This window comes from Geospiza fortis, unplaced genomic scaffold, assembly GCF_000277835.1.
Source record: "Geospiza fortis unplaced genomic scaffold, GeoFor_1.0 scaffold425, whole genome shotgun sequence".
NCBI classification, from domain to species: domain Eukaryota; kingdom Metazoa; phylum Chordata; class Aves; order Passeriformes; family Thraupidae; genus Geospiza; species Geospiza fortis.
In genome coordinates, this window is record NW_005054387.1 from 1898885 (window position 1) to 1915785 (window position 16901).

Here is a 16901-nt window from a genome sequence, read left to right on the forward strand (position 1 = left end):
CCTCAACCGCTCCAAGCGCACAGGACGAAAGGGCGCGAATCCTCTCGGCGGCCGCTTATAAAGCCTTGGGCCGTACCACCCCCGAGCGGGGCGGGCTGTACCACTACTCCACAGGCGGGGGGCGCCGAGGCTTCCATTTCCTCCCATGTGGGCCGTGAGGGGACCGGGCGGGCGGAGCCGCGGGGATCGCTCAAACCCCGGCCCTAAAACCCCAAAAAAACCCCAACCACCCCTAAACCAGGTTTAGGCACCACCTCAGGGCACGGACAGGTGACAGCCTCGGGCAGGGACCCCTGTGTCACCGGGCACAGTCCCAGGGAGCACCACCCTGCCCTGGGTTCTGCCTTTTCCAGGAACACTGGAGAGGTCGGAGCGATTTCAGGCCACTTTTATTTAGAACAGAAGAGCTGTTTTTAAATAAAAGTTCCATTCTTTTCTCATTGTGTCATCTTGAACTGAAAATAGGGGTGTTTTGCTGTCCTTTTGCCTCTGTTAAGTGCATCAGCCGTCGTTTTAGGAAGAAACACAAAGCCAACCTTTGCTTTAAATTTTCACCCTCAACACCATGTCTTCAGTCAGCCTGAGGAACTATTTTAAAAAAATCCACATTTTCCAAACAGCAAAAACTTCCCTACAAGAAGGACTAGTGTGGTGCTATACCAAATCACCTAAACTTCAGATCCTCCAAAGCCAACGTTCTCCTTTTTTGCCATTTTCAACATAAACACATTTTAGTGAAATACACGGGTCCTGTCTCCCTATCAAACATCAATTTCTGCATCAAGTTCTTGCAGGTGATGATAGCTGGGAGGTGAGTGAAAAATCACATTAGCTTAGGATTGAACAGCTGAACACAAAGAGAAAGGAACAAAATTCTCTTTTCAATCTCTTGATCAAATAGATGGAAGTTAAAACGTTGAGGAAAAAGCATCGAGTTAAAATTCAGAGTTCATTTTTAATTACCAAATCCCTGGCTCAGGTAACTAAGGAAGCCCAAAGAATTCCTGATACCAGCGCTCTCCAAGGCTTCTCTGTACATTGTAAAAAAGCAAAACCAGGCACACTCAATTACAAAACCCTCTCTAAACAATAAACCTCATTTTTTCTTGCAGCTAAGCTTCTGTGGGCTCAATATCACACATAAACCCCCCCAAACCATACAACAACAGTCCTGACCAGGATGGGGGAATTTTTAAGGCGTACTTCTGACAACCTGGAAGGCAGAAACACAGTTAAGGGTCGCAGACCTGTGCTTGATTTCACAAATCTTTTAGATGACCTAAAGAGATCCTCTGTTCCCAGCAGTTTATCCTTCACCAGGTTTAAATTAGGAATACTGACATGGAAATACCACACAAGGGCTCCCAATAATCCAGCTTTGGTGGATGAGGTGTTGATTCCTTTCAGGAAAAAGAAAGGTCCCAATGGATTCAAAGCAGTGACACAACACAAAGGTTTGCTGGCAAAAAGACACCAGTGAAATAAATTTTATCAGGATCTGGAGAGATGGGAGTGATTCTCTGGGAAAGCTTGGGGAGGGGGTATCAGTGAAAGCACACGTTTAAAATGAGTTATTACAGTGATCAGACATTGCAGACGTTTCTCTCAACAGTACTTTTATGAGACATTTATATATTCAATAATTAAATATAAAATCAAGGATGAGTGTCACAGAACAAGGAAAGAGTAAGGCTTGAAGCCTGGTCAGCCCCCAGATTGCCCCTTCAGTCACTGTGCCTGTCATTTGACCTTTCATTTGACATGCTGCTATCCTCACACATCATAAAGCATAAGAAAAGTTAATTTTGCAGATTCCTTGCTGAAATCTCCAACGTACTTCAACTTAGTACAAAAACAGGAGGGGAAAAAAAAAAAAAGTGAAAAAGTTGCTTGTTAAAAAGCAGAAATGGGAAGAGAAGTTCACAGATATTTTGGACTGATAGAACCAAGGAACAGGGACGATGCAAACAGATTTCAGACTATTAAAATGGTTTTGCTACCTGTTTACCTGAATGTGATGTGCTGCATTATTCCTCACTCAGAATTACTGGCAACATGAAAAAAAAACCAAAAAACCAGCAGCTGCACACTGATCAAACCCTTGTCCTACCCAGGGAGGGGTGAAAATGTGCAGGTAAAAAAGCTGAATGGAACAAGTCACCCATGTCCACATCCACGTGTAATATACAGGAAAAACACCCAAAATATTGACAGGAGACAGTGATCCTAAAGTTTTCCTTTTCTCTTTCACTTCTACATAGATAGAACAGCACAGAGGAGAACACCACTAGAGCTTTCACTGTGGCCATTGGGAAGATTCTCACAAATATAAAAATGCTTTCCAGCTGTTGGATAGATTGCTTCAGGACATAATCCAGGTGGAATGACAGGAATATCATCTCTCCTCGTGGAACAACAGCAAAAAAAAAAAAAAACAACCCCCAAACCCTCAGGGGTTTATACAATTGTCAAACATCCAATTTGCAGTCCTGAACATCTTAATCCCTGCTACAGCAGAATGTGGCATCACCAAAATAAATGAGCAGGATTCCGTGGATTCTGGTGGTGCCACTGGGATACCAACAGGGAATTTAACTGTGATAAAATGTGTTACTTGGATTTACATTCAGTGTGTTGGAGGAAGGGAGTGTGATAATCCCTTCATGCTTTATCCTTGCTGGCTGCCCACCCAGGAAGCTTTATTGTTATTACTTCAGGAGGAAAGGAAAGGTGCTGGTAAGAGCCAGAAGGGCAAGGCAATGATCTGGATCATGAAATAAATGCCCTGTTCTTTGGATGAGGTGTGTAAAACATTTTGTTAAAAGCCTCCATGATGAAAACATCAAGAACAGAAAAGGTCTCCTTAAAAACACAGAGCATTTCTGCCTCATCTTTTAAGTTCAAAGCTCGGGGAAGAAAATGTTTTGCTACAATTCACTACAGGTTTGCTGTCACAACCAGAGATGACAATGCCCTACAGAGCACAGGGCCAGCCACAGACTCCAGACAAATGTCTTTGCTTTAGGTTTCAAGTGGTTTATGCCTCTCTTGATGTAGAAAAGGATCAAAAACACTTCTGGAACCTTCACTGCAGAGTCTTTGCCAGTGTCCAGCTTTTGGGCAAAGGGGATCCTGCCAGGCTGCACAGGCAGCACCTGGAGGGTCAGGCTGTGAACCCAGTCATGATTCAGAGTCTGAGCCAGAGCTGCTTTCCCGGCTGATCTCGATTTGTAGGGAGGGTAAATGATCCAAGCGACTCTTTTTTTGCCTGGACTGTTCTTTTTCCTTAATGAGAGCACCCCAAACCCTCTGCAGCTCAGAGTCATCTTCCTCTGGAGATGCCACAGAGTTTTCAGCTTTCTCTGGAGTCTTTTCCTGTGTCTTTGGAGCAGACCCCAACCTGGTCCATAAATTACCTAAGCAGATGAAAAACAAACATTTTAAAAAAACCAAAACAGACAGGACTGAGAGGAAAAAGTCAAGGAACCAATTCTTAAACTCACAGAAACTCTTCAGACCCTTCCTACTCCTCCCACCTCAATATTTGGCATGGAACTGATTATGCTTTGAAGAGTAATTGAAATTAAGCTGCAGGAGGCTCAGGGCAGCCTTGTTTAATGTTCCCTATTTGCAGAGGATGTTTAATTCACACCTCCTGTGCCCCTGCATTCCTGACACTTGTTTTGGTGCCCACAGTTTGAAAGCAGATCTTCAGCCCACCTGCATAAAAATCCTCCCCAGCTCCTCCCTACATGTATTTAGATTTCAAAGCTCTGAACAAACATTTGCTGATTTATCCTGAATTTCTTTCAACTTCACCCCTTCATGGCTTTCTGCTGGGATTTCTCTTGGACTCCAAAACCAAAAGGAAGTGCAGCAGAACATTTTGTGCACACAACTAACCTGATTTCTTCTCTCTGGTATCAGAGTAGAGGCCTTTCACATCTTGTTTGGGGATTCCCAGCCTGCTGTGCACATCTGAGATTGGTTCTCGACGAGGAGCGCAGGTACTGCTTGGAGCTTTGATTTCTGGAGAGTGTGGCCTTTTTCCCAATCTCTGCCTCACATCTGGGGATATTTTCAGTGATTAAAATGACCAAAAAAATAAAAAATCCTGTGGCATTTACCTCTGTCAGCTCAGTTTATGCTCATTCACTATTGAAACTAGACAGATTCTCTGTTTTTATCTTTTCTTTAGCCTGTTCATTTAAGTCTTTCACACTCAGACTTCCTGGAAATTTCTGCAATATAATTTAGCCAGACTTCATTTCAGTTTTGGCAATATATTTGACCTTTCATGTTTTCAAGCTGTGCTCTGTCCAAAAGATAAAAACCTAAGTTATCCCATGGCCCTTGCTGATTCCTGGTGTAGCAGCAGAGTGTGTAAATATCCAGGCAAAGAAAATGGATGGAAATCAACATCACTAAAAAAGCTTTCACTAAAGTGTACTTGATTCTTCCCCAAAGCAATTCCCACCTCAATCTCCTAGTGAGGACAAACTGTGTGAATTCAGAGTTTATCTGCAGTGGAGCACAGGTGTGAAATAAATATATTTTAGACACAATTCTGCCCAGCAATGAGAGATAAAATCACCTGATTTGACAGTGCTGTTTGGCTGCCGTGGCCCAGCATTATTCTGACGTTTCTCTTCCAACAGGAGCCTCACATCTGCAATTTTCTCCAAGGATCCTTTGCTGCCAATCCTGTTTTTGATGTTGCTGGTGGCTATGCTATCTGCTCGCATGGAATTCCTAAAAAAAATCATAGATTTGATGTCCTCCAAATAAAATTCAATCCAGAATAGTTCTTAAGCCTTCTTATGTGGAAAATTACATCACAAAAATAATAATATCAGGATAAAACATTGCTTAGAAGCTGTTCAAGCCAGAATCCTAAATTTAACAATAATTCCATGAATACCTCAGGATCCATTTCAAGGCAGCCTCAAAATTGTTGACATTATAATGAGTATAACCACCCTACTGAAGGGGTGGTTATATTTATTTGGATTTACATGGATGTTATTTCATTAATCTACAATATATACAACTTTGGTTAGTAAACCCATAATGAACATAAATTCCTTTTTGTCACCAACAATTGAGGGTTATTTTTTTTTCTGAGATAAAGAGCAAGAGGCAAAGAGAAAACAGAAGGAAGAGTTATTTTTCCCTGTTAATTAGGGTTGTTTGCATAAATTTCTCTTGATTCTACCTTCAAGTAATAAGCAATGATAGAGAGATCTGCAGAAAAAGCTGTATTAAAAAAATGTTAATTCTATTGAAAGCCTAGTTTCTGTATTTCTTGTTAGAAAATCTATACAAAATAATGTAATATATAAAATAGTATATTTTAATAAATATATTTTTTTATTTTATATAATTTTGCTATCTCAATCTTTGACAGCTCTGTCGCTAAAACCAGGCAATCCCTCTTCACCGCTGCTTTTAAAGACTAAGAAATTTTTACCTAATATTTTTCAGCTGTGACTCCACCTCATCTGCATACATGGTCATCTTCATGCTTTTCTTGGGCGAGGGGGTGGAGATCATTTTCAGCTCCAGGTCATAATCCATCTCGTCTGAGTCGGAGGCGCTGGCGCTGGATCTCCTGGCGGCGCCGCGCTCCCGCGCCTGCCTGAAAGCCTGCAGCTCATCCCGGTACTCCACCACCACCCTGTCATCTTCATCCATGTCCTGGTCCTCCTCCTCCTCCTCTTCCTCCTCTATGGGCTCTTCAGGAACATTCACCAAGCCTGCAGTGAAACCAATTTGTTCTGATCGACTGAATTTTAGAAAACCAAACCTAAAGGAAAATCACCTCACTGTAATTAATGATCTCCTATAAATGAGTCTGCAGCTTTTTTAGTTCTCTCTTCTTAAAGAGAGAGAATATTTTGCAGAATATTTTAACTGGAATCAATAAGTGGCATAAAACTGCTACAGGACAAAATGTCCCTGTGCTCACTCCCTCAGAGGCCTGGCCAAGCACAAAGCTGGACAGAGCAATTAAAGCACAACTGCCTCTTGTAGAAGGTGCAGCTCTCCCTTCCTGAGCTAAGCACAATTCCCAGGATCTTTGAGGGCTTAATATGCCAGCTGCTGGCTCTGCAAAAATCCCTTCGAGTCTTGCAAGCAGCAGTGCCAAAAAGAACACAGGTGTCATTATTATGAATTCATCACAGACACCGATTTAAATAGAAACAATTTCAGTTTAGTCATCAGCAGCACTCAGACATCTCTTCAGACAGCACTACATGACCAACATGGAAAATCTTCCATGAGATTTGTCACATCTGTGGCTGTATTTTTAACAGGCCAATCACACTGCACTTGTCTCATATCAGACTTTCATACCCATTATTTTTCTACCTTAGGTAGCAGATGAAGATATTCCAGCCTAATTAACAGAATTTTCTCATCTCTATTGTTCTACATTTAGAGATTGGGAGAATTGACTTGGCAAGTGTGACAAATTGTCAAGAAGGCTGAAAAAGTCATTCACCCCTTCTTTTGGCCTTTGATGCCACACTCCCCATGCCCTGAATTTTATAAAAGAAAAAAAAGCATAAAACATAAAAAGCATCATGTATTTTGGGAAGCAATGAGCAGAATGAAGTTTCCACCTCAGGAATTTCCTGTAAACTCTTAAAATAAGATTCAGATTTATTTTTTTAAGAAGACTTCCACACATCCCATGGGATTGCTGAGGCACTGCTCCAGATCCTGGCCAGCCCTCCATGTCCCAGTGTCCCCCAGGGCTGTCCCAGTGCCCCCAGTACCTGAGTGCCGATGTTTGTAGGGGGGAGTCAAGCCCACGTCGTCCCCAATCAGAGTCCTCTTCTTGATCACATCCCGGTGGATCCTCCGGGAATGGTACCTCCTCTTCCTGAAAGCAGAGAGAGGCTGACATGCCTAGCACAGGAATTGTGGCTCATTCACGACCCCTAAATCCTGCAATTATCACCCACTTTAACAGCAGACACATGTTTATGTCAGAGATGGTCTGAATAGAAACTTCATTTTCATGAGAAAAGTCTCTCCTTATAATTCACACTCACATTGCAAAAACATTATTTACCTTGAAGCATCTACATGAACTCAACAGAAAATCCACAAATTAAAACAGTTTTAGATTAGCTTGTCCAAATACCTGCAATGCTCCAATTCCTCTGTCCAACACTCACCAAGAATTGCTAAGAATTCCTTTCATGCCTCCATAATTTGGATTGCCATATTTCATGTAATACTGGCTTCTCCTTGCAGCTCCCAGCTCCTTTTTGTCATCTGCAAAAAACATAAATTATAGGAAATTTTCCCTCTTAGAGTATAACAGCACAGCATAGAAATAAATAACCATCCAAAGACAGAGAGTGAGACTGAGTGTGCCTTAAAATCAGAATTACTTCACCCTTCTCCATGAAGGATTCAATTTTGCTCACATCTCTGGAATTTCTCCTACCACCACAGCTTTATTTGTATCTAGAAACTTAATTCCAGGCAGACTGGGTTTCTAGAGATCAGCTTAACAGGGCATTACATCCCCCTGTCACTGCTGGAGTTTTCACTCACTTTCCTCATCACCTTTCTTTTCCTAATGAATGTGCCACTTCCTGCATGGTCCAGAAATTATATGGATTTTAATTTTGTTCGTAAATAAAATCAATATTTAGCAATAATTTCTACTAATCCCTCACTGGCATCTCGAGTTGTATGCATATTTATAAAACGTGGAATTTACTTCTGGAAAAAGGCATCATTCCTATTCCATGGAATTGGGAAGAATGCCTTGTGCCCAAAGTACAATTTCCAGGTACAATAATTTTCATACAACTTGAACTGGATATAACTGACACAAGAAATGTAGATTTATGGCAAAATTTTAACACCTAACAATTAGCAAAAAAATCACACTTTTATAAGATGCGTCATTTTTGAAGTGTTTATAAGAAGTGTTATTTTATAAGAAGTGTTATAAATAAGAAGCAGGCACTTTGAGTCATTAATTAGCCAACAAATAAAAGTCCAACAAGCAGTGAATTCAGGGTGCTTGGCCATTTACCTTTAGTAGCAAATCTCATGAACAGCTTGTTTCCTTTAGCCAGTTTATTGGCAGGGCGAAGGTCATTACGCAGGAGGGAATCCTCTTCTACCTGGGAGAGGGCATCCAACTTTGGGGGCAAAAAAGGTATTTTGGACTCAAAAATCAAATTTTTGTTGAACAAAAATGGGTTGCTTACAGAGAAGCAATCAAGTGATTATGAAGAAAGTCACTTTTCAAATGATGTTCAAATGAACTCTGCTTTATTTTCTTGACAAGCTGATGTTAATTTTTAATGTAAATTGCCCTGAAAATTTAAAATATTTCCTTCTCTTGTTCCATAACATTAACTCAGGTTATTAAATCCAGTCATTGTCAAATGACTCTATATTACTGACTGAAATGCAGAAAATAAATAGCAAAACTCGGGCACTGAAAAGAATTATTTTTTTCCCCTGTTTCATATCTAAATTATTTTATTAACAGCTTCTCATGCCCTCACACAATGACTAAAAACCTTTCTTTTTCACTTATAGCTGCTTTATAGAAACTCCAATTCAGACATCCATGGTGTAGGAGTGTTCACTGAGCCATTGCTACAGGAAATCCTAATCACACCTATTATACACTCAGGCAGTGAGGATTAAATTGCTGCCAGGCCGTCACTGTGTGTGCTGATTCCCACAGATCCATGGGCAGCCTAAATCCCATTGGGCTCTAAGCACTTTCCCTGCTGAAAGGTCATTGCCTTCCATTATTGTTCTCTCATTGCCTCCTCTCAGCAGAAAAGAGAAGCCAGGCTCACTCTTAAACTCCCCAAAATCTATTTTCACGAAGCACTTTCCACTGGGATTATCACCACCTGCACTCCCTCTCACTCCCCACCTAATATATTTTGATAATTAAATTGTGAATTGCAAATAGAAACCTAAAATGTTGTGAAAACTTCACCCCAGCCAGAGCAGAACTTCCAGAGCAGAGTTTCCACTTCCCCTCTGTACTGACCTCCACATCACTGGGATTGTCATCCTCAACCTCTCCTTCTTCTGTCTCATCATCAGAGCTTTCCTCCTGTTTTTCTAAGGAAAATAATTGGGGAAGAAAAACAAAACAAAACCAAGCTCCATTTTAGTGTGTCAGCCTCATTTGATTTATGATTACCTACATTGTCTGAAATCAGCCTGAAGGTGTTTTCCTTCCTCCTGAGCAGCCTAGGGAATAATCAAAGCAGTGAATGCCTATGGAAAAGTGGAGCACAGTGAAATTCAGAGCTCTGTGCCTGCAGCAGCACATGTGCATCATTAATTTAATTCTTTGAAAGCAAATGAAACTGCACTGCCTGTCAGGATTTAGTGTGTTCAGAATCAGAGATCAGCAAGGCCAAGGCACTAAAGACACATAAAAGCCTTTCCTTCCATCTCCTTTTCAAATGCCTGCAAATATCCAATAGTAACAGTGTAAAACAGGTTATTAATCAAAAGCTTAGAGAGAGAGAGAAAGACAATAAAAACGAAAAAAAAACAACCTTAGAAACTTAATTTTGCTGTGAAATAACTAAAAAATAAGTGCACGCTTCCAGAACTGCTAAAATTGTGAGCTGCTTTCTTAGTTCTTTTTAGGTCAGTGTATGAAAATTCATGTTGTTTTTTTTTCCAAAGCCCCCAAGAATAACATATTGTAAAAAAGTAATGACTATGGACAGCTATGAAGTGTGATGTGCCAATATAATTTGCAAAGATCTCAAAATACTTCCTAGACCTAAGATTAAAAAATCCTCTCTTTTATATTTCAGAGTTCCTTATCTTAAATCTCTTCCAATGGACTTAAAAACTTAAAGTAGAGAGTGGCAGCTGTCCAAAAGATCCTGAAAATATTCCCGAGTGAAAACAATAAAGCACAATTAACCAAACTGAAACCAAAGAGAGAATTTAAGTAAACCAATTACCCAAATTCAAACCAGAATAATTAAGTTCCATCAGGGAGAGTACTCAGGCATTTTTCTCCCTCACAAATTAGAAGTTTCTCATAGCACAGACCAATCTTTTGCCTCCCTAAATGTCTAAACAGCCCTGAAATTCCTATCTAAAAAAAGGAATGTAAGCAAGCCAGATGACTCCAGGGTATCTGTATGGATCTCACACCTTAAGATGCAATTGAACAGTCTGTACTTTCTCTAATATCCCACTTTTCCAGAGGAACAGGAGTAATTCACATGACAGTTCTTATTTTCAGATGGGGTGCAATGATAATATAATATGCAATTCATAGCAAGCAGGATTAAATAGATATGTTTATGCTCCATTTAAGCAATGTCCCTAATCTCCAAAAATTTCCTAACAAGTCTTACTTGAAGCTTTACCAACATTTGGCCAAAATTAAAGTCATGTGGATGGCTGAGGAGCCACTGCTTTGTGGAGAAAAGGAGCAGGAAAAGGAGGTGAATTAGAAGAATCCATAAATTTAACAAAGCCTTAAACACCAAATTTCCCAGAAAGGTTTTTGGAAGAACTGCAGATATCTAACAGAGGGATTGGCTACTTGCATTTAAGTAATATACAGCATTTTTAAGCAAAATCTATGGAAAAGTTAATAAATATAACATTTTTTGCTCTGTATCTTGTGATAGAGCACCTCCAACCACAGCACTCACAGCAGCCTAAGAGCAAAACTGTCCTCATGTAGCAAAATTCTGATTTTAAACTTCCCCACATAAAAGGAAAATAAATTTACAACCCAGGCAGTGAGGTACCAGACTGATCACGACACTGACATGTACTTTTGCTGCTCTGCTCTTTTATAACCAACCTTTTAATAACTTCTTTCTTAAAAGGATAGCAGCCAAATTTAGAGCTGGTACACTCCCTGCTGAAGTGATGCACTGTCACGCTGCTGTGAGGGATACACTTGAAGGATGGTGGTGCATCAAAAAGGAAATTAGCTGTGGCATTTCAAAAATAGGCCATTTTCTCACACCTGCTTTTTGCCCACTTTGCCTGCCTTTGTAGCACATCACCCAGAGCTATTTCTGTGCCCAGGGCCCACTATAAATACCAGCTCTCAGTGGCAGCCTCATCTAACACGTTTAGTATCGACTGAATTACTGCTTTTGGTCTAGCTCCAACCCACCTTTTAAGAAGCAGCTTCTTCAAAAGGTTTCCAAGATGAAAGCCTTTTTTAAAGTGGCAGAATACATTTACCTGCAACTATATGATAGAAGCTCCTTCAGTAATTTAGGTTATGCAATACCCCAGCACAAGTTTAAAGTTTCATTGATTTAATGAGATGATGGCTGTATTTGCATATCTCAATCTACCTTTCTTGGTTTTTTCAGCTGTCTTCTCCTTATTGTTTTCTCTGCTCTTTGTTTTCTCCTGATCAGGCAGGGAACTCATATTTATTAGAGCCCGTGTTGCTGTCACTTCATCAAGCCAGACCACATTACCTGGGACAAACAGAAACACAAAACCAAATGCAGTTGGTGTCATCAAGCAGTCACATCTCCCCTGCCTTGCTGGAAGGAAATCAATGAAAAAAAAATCAGAAATGACAGAAAAAGCCATGAGATCTCTTGCAGGGAAGGTCATATTCTTTAACACACCTGATAAGCTGAAGGACACACAATTTTCAGTTTATTACAAAATACAAGAGCTGATCAAAAAGCCAAAATCACCAAAATGCACAACCATAGATTTGAGAGGCTTCCTGAAAACAGCAAATCAGGGCACTGGATGGGGGTCAGTGGATCCATGTGTTCCCACACAAATGTGATTAAGGGAGCAGCAGGGGGCAGGAATGAAGCCTGGATCTTTTTTCCCCTTTGGCAATTGACAGAACCTTGGACTTTACTGCAGAATTCTGTTATCTTTTCCAAAAAGCAGGAAAATAGGGGGAAATAGGAGACTGCTCCAGCACTTTGCACAGATTATAGAGTACACAGGTTCACAATATCATTCAGGATGTGCCTTAAGCATTAGCAGATGGTACTAAAATATAACTTATTAGGCCAATTAAAAGCATTTAATAGATGTTGAAATTGAAAGAGCTAAAACTGCATAGAAACAGGATTTGAACAAAAGCTTTCTGCATTTGGTACAAATACAGCAACAAATGTCTCTGTTCTGCTGTTAAGCAGAGTGGATTCAGACATTAAGACTGTACAGTGACCCAAAATAAGAGAATCTCTCTTAAATTACTGAAACAGACAAGAATTACAAGGTGAAGAACAACCAGTTATTAACTTCAACAATTGGTTAATAAAACTACATTTTTTTCTTAGTCTGCCTCATCTTCCCATCTCCAAATTTCCAAAACCTTCATAATTTCATGTTCATCAGTTTGAAACACAGGATACTAAATCCACCTTTGCACACCTTAAGATGTAATTCAGTTGGGAACACTGAGTTTTTGCCACAATGCAAATCTATGCTGAAAAGAAAAAGCTTTTTCTTGGTATTTTCACCAAGTGTAGCTGACATGGTAACTCAGACACAGCATGAAAATTCACCATTTAAAAAGATGTGTAATAACCATAACTGGGTATTGTTACAAGCCTGAAGCCTTAATTTTCACATGAATTTACTCATGCAGCATTTAAGAAAACAGACAGTCTTAGATTGTCTCAGACAGAGTTAAGCTGTGCATTTCCAAGCTCATGCATCAGCACAGGTCCATCCTGCAGCTCTGTACTGTAATTATCCACCCAGGGCTCATTGGGTTTCACATTTTCTATCAGCTTGTGCCAGTACTTCAAGCTGTCATATACAGTGACTTCAAGGTCACCATCTATTTTGTCTTGCACTGGAGCAGAATTTCTTCAGGGTCACTCCAGAGAATGAAGGTATTGATTCTCAGCTTTTAGCCATGTTTGTCAGTAAGTTTCCAGTTATCTGGAAAACCTGCACTGGCTCCTATTTCTTTTTCTATTATTTCAGGCACAAGGTTTGTTTGTAGCATGACAATTTCAGAGTATTCCAGTTCCATTTTCTGTAGCAAAAAAATCTCTTCTACAGGCTTCAGTGTCAGTGAGGAAAGCACAACTCTCCACCACCTTTGATCTCACTGATCTCACTCCCCAAAACAGCCCTCACCATGTGTACCCACATTCCTTTTCCAGTCTAGGGAAATCACACCCAGCTGCCACCTCCTTCCACCCACCCATTTCTCCTGGAGCATGCACTACACAAATACGGCAACAAATCTCCTCCTCCTCCTCCTCCCAAAACCATCCCAACCTCCCCAACTGCACAGCTCAATCACCCTCTCTCAGATATATTATTTATGTCAAGATGGAGATAATAATTTTAGACATTTTTCATAATTTTAGACATTTTTCTTTTTCCCTTTAGAGATACAGCTGTGACCAGGTTAAATAAAAGAGTAAGAATTACAAAATACTCTGTTTGCTTACATGAGGTGTCATCCAGCCACTCAATATGAGCAGGAGGATACTCTTTGAAATAGGCAAAGATGTCCTGGGTGCTCATCTCATCCACTCCACAAATGTAAATGGTGTCCAGTCTTACTTTAGGAATTGCTATAAAGAGGAAAAGACACAAAACTGGTACATATTGCAAGCTTTCAGACAGATTAGTGCCATATGAGTTTATAAAGCAAATACTTTAAATAAACTAAAGAGGAAGTAATTGAAGTGAAGCATGACACAGATCGTAACTTAGTTTATCCTTCCACAATGCAAAACTTTCAATAAATTAAGAATTAAAAGAGGTTTCAAGCACTGATAGATACAGAGATTGCACAGCAACCAAACAGCTTGAAAAACATTTTTTTCCTCTTTGAACACTGCCAAAGTGCTATCATTAAGAGCCAGAACAAAACAAGGCCCTGCACAAAGCACTTCCACTTGTATCACCTGATGGGGAGCTGTTCCAGGCCACAGCTTAGCAGGACCAAGCTGCCAGCTGGAAAAAAACCCTTGAGAACCAACTGGGTGCCAAAAGCACCAATCTGTTGTGCACACATCTCCTGGCTTCTGTTCCAGCTTGCCATCAGTGCAGCTTCACTGTGTGTACAGCGGAGTCTGATCTCCCTGTGCACAGGACACCGAGTCCTCCACGTGTACCCACACACTGCTCCAGGCTTTGTATAAAATATTTAAAGATTCTTAAAGCAGCACTGATCCAGAAGGTGAATCTTGGGCATTTAGCAGTAGTAAATAAGGCACACACAAAAAAAATGTTATCTTTGTGCTGGGTCTGGTAAAACAAGGAATGAAGTGGCAAGTGTCAAATAGGTTAAAAAATAATGACGTGCAAATGAGGAGGTGGAAGAACCCCAAAGTGATTCCTTTCAGCAGTAATCAGGCAAAACCTCGGGGAATGTAGGAAATATTGCAGGATACATCAAGTCAAGACACTGTGAGGAAGTAACTGAAGGGATCTTTGCTCCTGACTGCTGGATGAACTCGTACCTTTCTTCATCATGTCCCGGTCCAGGGCCACGTTCCTCTGGGCCAGGTTCACCTCAGCCCGAAAATGGAAACGTTTGGCTCTTTGCTCCTTCTTCTCAATTGCTTCCTGCAAAATGCAAAACAATGCACTCAAACAGGAGTCAGGAGCACACTCAACAAACTGCACTGAGGATACCTAAAATCTACCAGACAGCAAAAATTTTTATTAATAATTCTGTTAATTCTGGAGAGACCTGTAGGTTTCAGAATGTGGAAGTAATTCACAAAAATATTTCTGTGTCACAGAACAGTTTTTGTGTAGGTCCAGCAATGGGAATCAGGATCCATGGAAAACAAGGTGGCTTGGACAACACAGACTCCATCATGGAACAGCAATATTATCTAGTCCTTGCTAACAAATATTAAATAAAGCCCCTCTTCTAAAAGAAGCCTTTTTACCACAGGCACAATTAATCTCTGAAGATTACATAATTTTCCCCCTGTTTTTTTAATAAATACAAAAGTGTGAATTTGTTTTGCTGAGCATGAATTTAACACTGGACAGCTGGCTCCAGAGGACTTTTTAGACTGGCAACTCAGGCTCCTCTTGTGTAGCTCATGAGCAACAGTCTGCCTGGAACCTGTGCAGTTTTGAGAACTGGCTGAGAAGCTCCTTGTTCTCCAGATTTTATTAGGGAGCACTATAGGTTTTTGGATTTTTGGAACACACTGTGATTCATACCAGCTGCATCACCTGAACACCAGGCTAAGCCTTTGTGCATGCTGGGAAAGAAAGAAATGAAATAGTTCCACCTCTCCAGTGGCAAAAATGACAAAATGTTGACGAACCATAGCACAAAAATTACCTTGGAGGTTACATCTATGCCAGTGATGAAACTTCCAGCTTTGTTTTCATATCTCCTGCTGGTGTCCTGAAACAAAGCAAAATGTTGATGAAATCTCAATGAGCACTGAAAGCAACACACTTGTTACACTGAAAAAAACACCTGATCATTCTTACAAGAAACAGATCCTCTTTTCACTTTCGCCCCATCTCATATCACTGAAAGTGAAAGCACATCAACCGAACCAAACTTCCCTCACTGTAAGGATTCTTTCCCTTGATAGAATTTAGTTTCTATGTCAGCTGCTGCCAAGTTTTTACTCTCTCAGTAATACAGGAAAAGTCATCAAACATCTTTCCCAAGTAAGACTTCCACAATTTTGGGTTTAGGTAAAATTTCCTTGTAAAACATGAACAGATTTAACAGTGATACCTGACTACTTAAATGTCAGTTTGCAGCTTTTAACCTCATAAAGTGAGAACACCAAGCCACATCCACAATTAAACAAGTAACTTTTTATTCCTGTCATTATTTCAACACCAGATTACAAATCCCAAGGTGAAACACTTCTGTTTTGATACTGAGAGAGGGTAAAAATGGAGAATGAGAGGGGAAAAAAATACAAGTTTCCTCTCAATCAGTCAGGACTGCTGAATTCAGAGAGGGACTAAACCCCACATCCCCTGGACTAATGACCCAATTCTGTGCCCTCCATTGTTTGCATCTGTAAAATGGCACCTCTTCATGCTGACACTCTCAACTGGCAGAAGTTTGGAGCTGGCAGCACATCTCTTGCTTTCCTTAGGAGTAAATGTGTTCTTTACACTCGTGCTGCAATAATTACTTTGGCTAAAGGACCATTTCTAGAAGTAGGTTAGTCTCAGTTTAGAAAGACCGAAGAACACACACAATCCAACCGCTTTTCTTAGTAACAGCACTGAAGTTCCTCTGATGCTGCCAAATGGCCAGAGTTACTAGAAGAGGAAAAGCAAAATAAACATGGTTTTTAAAGCTGAAACCCCACAGTGTCTGAGGTTGACTCAGGGAGCACAAGGAAGTGCAGCACGATGCTGTCTCTCAGGCCACATGTTGTGCAAAAGCACAAGCACACGTTGGTAGACCAGCTAATTAAAGATTAGCTTCCAAAACAATTTTCACCCAAGTTTTCAGAGCAAAAGATTACTTAGGATTTTAGAAGTCTGACTCATTTTTAGTTGGTAAATCTAATCCTGCTAAAACTTGTACAGAAACAATCAGCGAGTGAAAAAAGGCAGAAAAACATGGGGAAGGAAGGAAGGTCTCAAAGCCTGCTCGTCAGAGCCCACAGTCCCGGCTCTGCTACCCCGCGGTCAGCCCCTGTTCCCTGCTCCAGAGATTTATTCCCGGCATCAAACACTCCCTGTACACCCTCCCTGCCACCCACAGCTTGCTCCACACCCCAACGCTGCACCCCAAATCCTCATCTCTGCCGCTTCCTTTATTCCATTCCTCCCCAAGCACATCCCGCTCGCTTCCTCGAGTCCCCTCACATCCCCGCTCCCAAACCCCCGCTTTTCCCAAGAACCCCCCCAAAAGCCCCCACAGAGCGCTCAGACCCCCCCAACCGCCG

At 40.8% G+C, this 16901-nt stretch overlaps 1 protein-coding gene across 1 annotated transcript; it reads right to left on the reverse strand.

The window, feature by feature from the left end:
• Window positions 1-1438: 1438 nt before the first annotated feature.
• On the reverse strand, window positions 1439-15645 carry NCBP3 (nuclear cap binding subunit 3). Its single transcript, XM_031060612.1, has 13 exons — window positions 15613-15645; window positions 15314-15379; window positions 14469-14574; window positions 13449-13574; window positions 11355-11483; window positions 9047-9120; window positions 8063-8171; window positions 7188-7287; window positions 6783-6889; window positions 5471-5756; window positions 4595-4752; window positions 3904-4068; window positions 1439-3416 (listed from the first exon to the last, which is right to left on the reverse strand). The coding sequence occupies exons 1-13, from the start codon at window positions 15643-15645 to the stop codon at window positions 3181-3183; spliced, it is 1695 nt and encodes a 564-aa protein (XP_030916472.1). The 3' UTR covers window positions 1439-3180.
• Window positions 15646-16901: the final 1256 nt, after the last annotated feature.

Coding starts and splice junctions, on each gene's coding strand:
- NCBP3 (XM_031060612.1), bottom strand. CDS start 15,645: ATGTTTGATGACTTTTCCTGTATTACTGAGAGA. Junction 14,575..15,313: donor GCATAGATGTAACCTCCAAG/GTAATTTTTGTG, acceptor TGCATTTTGCAG/GAAGCAATTGAGAAGAAGGA. Junction 13,575..14,468: donor CCGGGACATGATGAAGAAAG/GTACGAGTTCAT, acceptor TCCTCTTTATAG/CAATTCCTAAAGTAAGACTG.